The 10661-nt window shown below is 41.4% G+C and overlaps 1 protein-coding gene across 1 annotated transcript in view; it reads right to left on the reverse strand.

Annotated features, from left to right (window-relative positions):
• Elavl4 (ELAV like RNA binding protein 4) overlaps positions 1-2595 on the reverse strand; it is a 136102-nt gene extending 133507 nt beyond the window's left edge. Inside the window, exon 1 of the mRNA XM_013348552.2 lies at positions 2558-2595. Within this exon, the coding sequence (XP_013204006.1) occupies positions 2558-2575 (18 nt within the window). The 5' untranslated portion in view covers positions 2576-2595. The remainder of the gene's footprint in view (positions 1-2557) is intronic.
• Positions 2596-10661: the final 8066 nt, after the last annotated feature.

Raw genomic sequence — 10661 nt, forward strand, 5'->3', positions numbered from 1 at the left:
GCAGTAAAAAACAAGGACTTCTTGAATTTTGCATACAAATGGATGGAAATAGAAAACACTATCCTGAGTGAGGTAAGCCAGACCCAAAAAGAGGTAGTTTCTATCATAATTTAACCATTTTTAAAGAATAGTAATGTGGGATGTCCTTCTGTATGTTGCTTTCAATGGTTGATGAACAAAGCTGCTTTGGCCAATGGCGGAGTAGAATATAACTAGGTTTTAGGAAAACCAAGCAGAGATATGGGGAGAAAGATCGCAGAGTCAAGAGAGATGACAGCAGCTACAGGAGGTGACAAGCCACGAGCCTCCTGATAAAATATAAACTAACAGAACTGGATTAATTTAAATGTAAGAGCTAGCCAGTAATATTCCTGAGTCATCAGCCAAACAATTATAATTAATATTAAGCCTACAAATGATTATTTTATAAGCAATGAGGGACTGGGCAGGATACAGAAAAGCTCCCAGCTACAGAATAGAGTAGAAATTTCCATCAAAATCGACAGGAACTTTTTAGTGCTTTTATTTATTGTTTCTACCTAAGATTTAATGTATGGTATTCCAATTAATTCTCAGATCACCTTTGTAAGATCTGTATTATACCCAACCTTATGCCCCAGTTAATGAATAGACTGAGGGGAAATAATAAAAAAAAGAGGACCAAGGTGTTAATTATGCAAAGTCCTATAACCACTGAGCAATGGATGATATCAGACCTGCACCATGAATATCGGAGTCAGAATCCCTTATTCAAATGTATAGCCTCTATAAATGTTAGGGAGCAGTCTAGTGCTTGTAACCCTGGAGATCACAAACCCACACGGGACTGCAGGCCACACTGGGTGAGGATACCTGTCTCAAAACCAAACAATCAAACAAACTATAAAGAAGGGTGGAGCTGAACGTAGTTGAGTGGTTAGTAAGGTGCTTGTCTAGCACGGAATGAGGCGGCACTTCAAACTCCAGGACTGCAAATACACACATCAAAAGCTTCTGAGGGGTCTCTGTTAACCCCGAACACACACTAACTAGAGGAGTTAGAGGCCGAGTGATCTAACTCATAACCCTACCTTGACTGAATTCCACATCAGAGTACCTTATCTTAACAAGCAGCAATCCAGGCTAATACAAAAGGTAACTAAAGAGGATTACTTAGGAGTTCTCTGAAAGAAAGGCTGCATGTAAATCCCTGGTCTATTTCCTGAGTAGTTAGGAAATGGGGGAAATCCTTCATAGAAGCAGGTGGGTCACAACCTTATCAGCCCCAAGGGATTTGGTTAAGTGCTTTGACATCTCAGTAGGAGTTCAACTGCAGTGCCACAGGTCACCCTGGCAGAGAGTTACCAGGTAAGGGGCGGTGAGCTCTCTACTGTCATTTTGTTGAGGAAGCAGGAAGGGAAACATCTGGATTGAACCTTTTGATTCCTTGTTACATTAATTTTATTCAGTGTTTTAAATTCAACCCACTCACATTTACAAAACACTTCACACAGACTACTTCCTCATGAAAGGAGTTCCATTCACATCTCACCTAAAACATCAAACTTATTCTGAAATGACTGAGGTTAAAGCTTGTTCAGTGTCAATTTGCAAGTATTATAAAATATGAAAAGCCAGGCAGACGAGCACAGGAGGGTAATGCGAGGGCAATGCTTTACAAAAATCAAGGCAGCCAGGGTAAGGAACTCGGATGGGCTTTTAGGAATCCATCACGCTCACGACAAACCATTATGGAGGCGGGCATTTAAGACCTCAGAGGGAAGATTTTATGAGAATTATTGCCCATGAGCAGTATTGGCTAACAGCTTGGGAATCAATATGACTCATTTCCCCCCCAAACCTGGAGCTGCTTTCTAGAAGTCCCCCCTCCTTTCTCCTGTGGCCTTCCCAAGTCCCTTAACATAAGAAGGGGAGGGGAAGCTGTGCCACTTTCGCAGGTTCACGACTACTGAACTCGCGTTTACTAGATCTTAAATGTCTGACAACCTCCAGCCCAAAGAGAGACCCTGACAACACACGGCTACCCTACCCTACATGTGAGCCTCTTTTCCCCCTTAAAGCGAGCACTGCTTAGGGCAACATAAGTGTCCACTCCGTCTGATCTAGAAACACAAGTCCCGGGGCTGTAGCGGCTGTAATCTGGTGCATGCCTCCCGGTGTGACAATTAACGAGAGTCCCAAAGGTTGAGGTCCCCTGAGAACCCGCGCTCAAGCGCCCTGCACCTTGGGGCCGGACTTTTTGGCGCCACTAGCTTAGCAAAGCCACCCGGTGGCGGGGAGTGGCGCTAGTCGCTGCCGAGTGATTTGTCTGGGTACCAGGTGAGGGGACGCACCCACCCAAATTTCAGAGGTCCTCTCTGGCCGAAGTCAAGGGGACAGTGGGGCGTGGCCCGGAGCCCTCGGAACGGAGTTGGAAGAGACTACCGAGCCCGGGCGTGGGGTCAGGGATGCGCGGTCCCCAGGCCCGCGGCGACCACGTGGCCGGCGGGAGCCGGGGCTGGTGACGGCGGGTGGGCGGGGCGTTGGGGGTGCGCTGCGGGCGCTCGGGTTGTGCTACCTGGTTCTGGAGTCGCATCTTCGCGGAGACGGGGTCCGGAGGGCGGCGGTGGTGGCCAGGCGGGTGCGGCGGGCCCGAGGACCTCGGCCCAGTCACTTCGCGTCGGGTCCCGCGCCGCTCACTCGTCCGCCCGCTGCGCAATCCCTATCGCCGCCTCTAGGGGGCGCTGGACGAGGAGGCGGAGGACCCATCCGGAGAGGCTGGTTCCCTTTAAGGCTAAGGGGATGGCCTTGCAGTGTTTGTATGCTTAGAAAGCCAAATGAACAAGTTTTTCAATACTGAGGCTTATGCTGTGCTTGAATTGTAAGTGCGGTAGCTTTTTCACGGTTTAAGTACATCAACACCATTTGGACAAACTTTGACAAGACGCTGTGACAGGCCCTGTGTTTATGTGACTTAACTGAGATGCTTAGAAAAACAAAACAAAACCCTCTCTGTGACAAGGATTTCTGTGACAAGGACTGTAGATACCTTAAGTGGATGCTTCAAGCTATGTTAGGCTGTTTGCCGTCTGTCCAAGTAAAGTGAGGAAAGGAACCAACTGACATCAGTAACCCAGCAGCACCGCCCCCCCACACACAAATACAGTTCCCAAGACTTTTGTGCTCTCAGATTTCAGTTAAAGATGTTTGTTAGCAACCCTTCAGTTATTCTGTGGTCTCCTATACCATACCAGAGGTTTGAATAATCCAGTATTACTAGCCTTGTGATAGGTACGAGGATGAAAGTCAAACGGGGGACAGGGCTTCTTTGGCCCTCCCGGATTCTTTTAAAGCTGTTCTCTCAGGATTCAGACACTCACACTTGGACTGTTGAGAATGCCCACTATTAAGTGAAGAAAAATACCGGAAATAAACAAACAAACAGAAGGCCCAAACCCCAATTCTTAGTCACACACAAATTAAACTACAGAAAATGGCAGGTGTGAGGTAGACTATCTGGACTAAGGTAAGCTTACTGTGGAGTTAGAACTGACCTTTATAGATGAAGGCTTTGAAGCTGAGATATCTGCCATGAGCCACAAGGATTCTGGGAAAAGACTCCTAATCTATTGCTTTGCTTTACAGTTCCCAGTCTCCTCACACTTCTCTATTTCAAAGAGTATAGCCTTAGAAGGACCCCCCACCAAAACAAAAACCCCACAAAACTAAACTAAAGGTGGTTACTATGTTGTAAAAGGACTAAGGAGTAACAATGAAACAAATTTTTAAGTTTGTTTCGTTTGAATAACACTTACTTTAAAACAAATATTAACTGTAGTTTCTATCTTATCTCATTCAGTGCAAGTTTTAGAGGATTGCATCTAAACTGAGCAACCGCTGCTCATTTTAAGGGCTGTTTTCTAATGCAAGAGTGTTGTTCTTTAAGCAAATGGGGCTATCCCAGCTCAGAAATCTGCTAGCGCATATCCTTTTGACTCACAATATTCATTCTTATAAATCTGAGGAAATAAACATTAATGCATCCAATGATTTGGCCCTGGGATTGCTTAATGTCACAGGCTTTGGGAAGAAAGCTATGAAAGACTGAATAGTCACCAAAGGAGACTGAGCATCCACACACCGGAACAGTCTAGAGACAGTAAAGGTGACTAGTCAACGAGTAGCTATCAACATGGAAAGATGCTTGCAGCATTTCTCATAGTAAGAAATACAGATGACAAAACTGTATGCTTAGAAGGTTTCCTTATTTGGAAGAATAACTGGTCATTTTGGAAGGTGCTGAGGGGGGATTCCTCCCTTTTACTTACCCATTTCAGCTTTAAAGAATTGTAAATTTTAAGTATTTATTTTGAATTGGAACAAATTTGTCTTGATGAAACACTAATTGATTACTATAAAAATGGCTAAAATGAACAAAGCCTCTTGGCAAGCTACAGGCAAAGTCTTGGTGTGGTTAATACAGTAAAGAACACGGTTTCAGGTGGACACTGTGGTTAGAGTATCGATCCCACATAGGTTCAAGTCTGAGCTATGTTCTCTTTAGAGTATGTCATCTTGAACAAGTTGCTTTTTTCTGAAGCCTAATATTAGTAGTAATAGTAATTGTGAGCATTAGTTAAGAATTCATTTTGTGCTAGTGACGATGCGACACACGGTACCATCTCATTCCTTCAGCAACTGACGAGAAAAGGGTCTTAAGAAGGGAAGTTAAATAAGTTGCCCAAGTTTTCACATCAAGATAAATTACATCTATGTGATTGTGAGGGTTAGACACAGGGGGACAATTCTAAGCACTTTCAAGCTGCTAGGTATATATAAGAATCTGTTGCATAGATTCCATGCTCTGGACACAAGCCTTGTAGTAAGTACTTTGGATAACCATTTTATTACTCAAATCACCTGCCCAGGGAATCTGATTTGATCATTTAGTGTGGGTTGTGAAAGCCTGGGCCATAAAGTCTTGGTCTGAATTCAAACTCTGGCTCTTATATGTCTGTGATTTGGAGTAAGCTATATAAGCTTTTCTTGTGCCTAAGTTTTCTCTATAAAATTATATAAAAATGGGTCCTGAGAATTTAATGAGTTAATACCCAGAAAGTAGGAAGAGAAAATGCCTAGTATATACTTAGAGTTTTAAGGTGATTTCAGGCTTAGAATTTTAAACTTCTTGTTATTCTCTAACAAGAAAAATTCCATGTACATTTTTAGGTGGATATGTAAATCAACAGGTTACATAAATCATGGCCTGTCAGAAGTCATAATAGGAAGCTGTCTCCATTTAAAAGAAATCATGGCATTTACATGTGCTCATGTTACTAAGCAGCAGTTAAATCAAGACATGTGAAATACAAAGAGTGCTAATTAGGAAGTAATTTTATATTTTATCGGTTGCATTTAAATCAGCTAATATATTTTCTAATCTTTTATTGTCTTTCAAAACAGTTGAAAAATTCCACACAGACATTAAAACTACATCTCCAATTTTATAATTTGTTTCTCAAAAGTGACTGAAAAAAGTTTAAGAATCAAATATAAGAAAAATTTCATCTTAAAGAGCAAATCATTACAGAATAAAGAAATTTACAATAAGAAAATATTTCTTATAAAATTAAAATGTCTTTTTGACTAAACCACAGATATGACTATATACACGCATATTTAAAACATTAACAGCACAGTGTCACCTAGATTAACATTTTAGTGTCACCTAGATTAATTAATTTTAGTATCACCTAGATTAAGTTTTGGCATTACATCACAATTTTCAAAGTGTAATGTTAATTTATATTCCTTCCCAATATAAACCCTAAGTAGCACTTGTTTAAATTTTATAATTTACCATTCCTTATGTTTTTTTAGAAGAATCAGTACAATAAAAACAATTAGTAAGAACATAGAAACTTACTTTCTTCCTCCGAATGGCAACTCCTATTTTAAGGACAATGTTATTCTCCTTTACAAATCCAGAATCCTTAGACAAAGGCACAGCAAGCTCATCGTGAGCCCTAATTATAAGGGCACCTGTGAGTCTTTGTTTATCTGGTTGGTTGGACCAGAGGATTTGATTTGCCACACCCCCTTCTGTCCTGCCTCCTTTCTCTCTTAATGAGAACAACTTAACAATAGTATCTGTACAGCCTCCCCAGCTAAAATAATGGATGGTAGGGTACAGTTATCAGGTGTCACACTGGGCACTCCTTACTGAGTCCACCTGTGAAGAAGGGCTAAAACTCCAGCTTCATAGGCACAGAGACACTTGGGGGAATAGATTGCTCTGAAAACAGGAAAGATTGAAGAGCCTGGAGGCTCATCAGTGCCTTGCTCCCACCATTGTTTTTCAGAAGCTGTGTGCTCTTTAGCAAGCTCCTTTGGGTCTCTGAGCTCCAATTTCCGTAAACTAGATGTGACAGTATTTAGAATTCCTTGTGAAGATGATGGGAAAAGTATGTAAAGTGACCATTTAGTTTAAATTGCTTCTCTTTTTTTCTTTCACCTTTGCCTTGGGCACATTTGAAACAGGCTTTAGCTGTGCACAGCAACAGAACAACAGGTGTGTGTGTGTGTGTGTGTGTGTGTGTGTGTGTGTGTGTGTGTGTGGTGATGGATATCCAGAGTTTGGGGCACTCAACAGAAGGCAGAACATCAGTCATTTCATTATCAGCATCTCCTGCAAGTGTTCAATGAGTCCATATGCTGCTAATGGTAGCGTTGTCTTCTGTTTGGAGACAGTTACGGTCTTGAGGAACAGTGGACAAGGCAAGGGCAATGACAATGATGTGCAGTCAATACAATCAAAGAAACAGGGTTTTCTAGAGCTCGGGGTATGTGTGTCCAAAGCAGCTTAGAAATTCTGGAAAGCCAAGTTTTGCTGGGTCTAAGAGAGTTCAGGGGCTGGTGTGTGTGTGGGGAGATCGTCTCCTGACTTGCTAAGTGAATGAATAGCTGGGGTTAGAAAGGCAATATCAAAGCCTGGAAACAGTGCCTACTCTATATAGCTGTGAAGCAAATGTCTTTTTTTTTTCCTTTCCTACTGTCAGAGTAAGGCTTCATTGTAATTTTGTGAACTTTTGTTTCTACAAGAGAATTCGTGCATTCTAATATTTTATCACATGACATTTTAATGTGAACAATGAATAAGTACTATTTGCAGTAAGCCTGGTAGCATATGCTCAAAAACAGCCTTTACTGTAACAGTTTTATCTATTCTCAATTGCTCCTTAGCAGTTGCTGTTTGCACTTAATAAATAATTAATTTCTTAGCAGTAAAAAAAAAAAGGGGGGGGGGACTTGGCCAATCCCAATGTATGGAATTATAGAAAAAAGGACACTCAGATTTCATATAGTGTCTTAGCACCAGAAAGAACCTTGAAGGTTGTTGATGTCATCTTAGTTTATCACTTTAATCCTAAGCTATCATCTTAAACATAAAAGGCCAGGTCCAGGAGAGGCCTAAGTTCAAATGGCTAGTAATAAACCAATCCAGGGATAGGTTATGCTTGGACATGGTTACCATCCAGTAGACATTTTCAACTACCTGACAAATAACTAAATTTTTAAAATGTCATTTCATTTATTGGCATTCTGAGTGTAAGGTTCATCCCTTGAATACTTTTAGAATGGAACAGAAAATACTTTCTACAAAAGTAAATAATTGTTGTGTGACTAGCAGTGTTGATGTAAAACATAGCTCTCACCTCAAAGGGAATGAGAGGTAGTTTGTTATGGAGCTGCATATGAGTGATTCAGTTTGTTTTCATGTTCCATTATGATGACAGTTCCATGAAGTGTTTATAGTTATAGGACAAAAGAAAGTCATAAATCAAGGCAGTTTTCAAGTATATTGGTCGAAATACTAAGTAGCTGGGTTGCAACAAACAGGGTGAGCAAATGCTGGCTGATGGCTGTGTTAGTTTTCCAGTTGGTGGAAGTTATGGGTCTGCTAAAACATTCCAAGAGGTTTCAGGTGATTACACCATTAGTCCAGGACAGAGCTGGCAATGAGGGGCTATTAAGATGAGTAAGGATGGACCAAGATAATTTGGCTTTGGGTCTGTCCCCTCCAGGTCCTCCAAAAACCACAGTTTGAATCAGTCAACCAGCCTTGTGGAACCTTGATTATCAATGTGCCCACCCCATACGACACAGTGTTCACAGATAAGCTGTTTCATTTGCTCGTTAGTGTATTTCTTTGAAAGCTAAACTTAGTATGCATCTTTCAGATTTTGTTTTGAAGATACTTTTTTAAGAGTCAGATTTAATTCAGATTGAAACCAAGGTGAATCTTTCTTTCTTTTTCTTCCCCTGTTGGTTTCTCAATGATAGACTTCAAGAGTATCTGTATCATATTGAGAAAGAGTGCAAGCTTAGGTGTCCAACAGCTGCAGGTTCAAATCTTAGCTCTGCAGCTGTCATGGGAGGATAGCAAGCAATTTCCTTGCTTCCCTTATTATAAAATAAGGTTGTAATTTGAGCCTACCTTTGAGAGTACTCTCTGGATTACACGGATCATTTGCTTTTCAGATCACTCAAGTTCATTAGAGTGAGTAGCGTTCTATTAAAGTCACTTATTATTATGAGTATTTTCTTGTCTATCTAAGTTTTTGTTTTGTTTTCTGAGAATTTCAAACTAGAGTATTATATTTACAGCATCCCCACCCCCTATTCTTCCCTCCCAGCTTTTCCCATGCTTCCTCCACTCTATTTCAAATTCACAACCTTTTCTTAGTCAGTTAGTTTGTGTGTGTGTGTGTGTGTGTGTGTGTGTGTGTGTGTGTGTTAAATATAACCCATTGAGTCCACCTTTTGTTGCTTGTAACTACACATCTTTAGGACTGACCACTTGGGGTTGGTTACTCTGTCAGGGTTCTTCCCTGGAGAAAACTGATTCTCCCTGTCTCAGCAGCCATTGTGTCATATATATATTTCCTAAATATAACCACAGTTGTATTTTCTGATGAGCTTGCTCTCCTGGAGTGTGACTTTGCTACTCCCTTACCAAGAAGAGAATCCAGTTTCTCCCCACTGTATCTCGGTGACCGTGAGTTCTGCTATGTACATGTACTGTGCCTTCCAGCTGACAGAAAGGCAGTACCATGGCAGAAACTTCGTGGGGAGCTGGGTAGAAAATGGCAGAGCCAGTTTGAAACCCTGATGGTCATGTATGTTGTGAGAACAGTCGTGGAGGGCATAGCTAGGATTTTCATGACAGAAGATTAATGTACATTATTTTGGACCCTTCTTGTCATAGCCACCTCAAAAGTACTGCAGCCAATATACTTAGAAATAGTATAATGAACCAGGCATCGGTGGCCCATGCCTTTAATCCCAGCACTCTGGAGATGGAGGCAGACAGATTGCTGAGAATTTGAGGCCAGCGTGGTCTACAAAGCAAGTTCCGTAACAGCAGGAACTGTTATACAGGTAAATCCTGTCTTTGAAAAAAAGAAAAGAAATAGTATGATGAAATTAAATGGCCTAGCATAAACAAGACCCAGTAGTAAGTAGCGAGGGCTCTTTGAGCATAGAAGCCCTCTACTTCCCTGCCGGATATATTCCCGTCTTTCTGAATGACAGAATATGACTCAGTGATTTCTATTCCACACATCTTCCTTCTATGTCTGCTTACTGTGCCATCACTTAATCCCGCTATTGTTTGAACTCTTCACTTGTGGTGACTCATTTTTCTTATAGCTCAACCATTCAGCTTCAGATCTTCTCACCTCACCTTGGGCCTAAGTGACTCTGCCTGTAGGCCTAGTGATTTTCCTCTCTGATTCTGACTATCTTATTCCCACACTGCTAGCGATTAGGTTTTATTCACACAGTGATTTTTCCACCCCTTGTCCCATCCTGTGTGCCTACTGTGGTGTTATGACTGAGCAAAGGTTTTAGGGTTATCATTTTTTTTGTCACTTGCATTCTGACATTCTAGTCCTAGCTGGTCACAGTGAGTTGCCTCTGGACTTTTCACAGCCGCTGTGCAGTCCTCCAGCATGGCTGTTGTTGCTCTGCTTTGTTTATTTTGGCTCATGTGTTTGTCTAGAATGTGTTTTGAGCCTGTAGCCTTATTCATCCAGGTAACTGCAACTCCCACAAAGACCATGCCTCAATGTCTTTACATACATGGTGTCTCACTGGGAATCTTTTCCTCCTATTGCATTCTCTCCTGTTAAAACAAAACAAAACAAACAATAAACCAGACAAATCCTATCAAGTTCACCCCTACTACTGCCTTCAGGAAGTTGTTTCTTCTGTGACAGCTTCCTCTTTTGAACTTCCAAAGCATTTCTTTGGTATTCCCCTGTGGTTGGTTTTGCAGCCAACTTAATTTCTGAGCATTTTATATTTATGCTGTATACTTCGCTGATTACCTACTCCTCGTGAACATCTAAGAGTCTGTACTTTGCACATAAGAAACTAATGATTTCAAAGATGAAATGGCTTTGAAACCTCACTGCTTCAGGGTGGGAGGATCATGATTCAGGCCTAGGTCTGAGTTCTCAAGCTAGATGGATTACTTTATAAAGGCTTTGGCGCCAAGCATGGTAGCACATTCCTGTAATCCCAACCCTTGAAAGGCCAAGGCAGACAACCAGGTATTCGAGAGTAGTAGTGAAAAGCTGTATCTAATAATGAATGAATGAATGAGTAAATATATATTT

Source organism: Microtus ochrogaster, chromosome 10 (assembly GCF_000317375.1).
Source record: "Microtus ochrogaster isolate Prairie Vole_2 chromosome 10, MicOch1.0, whole genome shotgun sequence".
NCBI lineage: Eukaryota > Metazoa > Chordata > Mammalia > Rodentia > Cricetidae > Microtus > Microtus ochrogaster.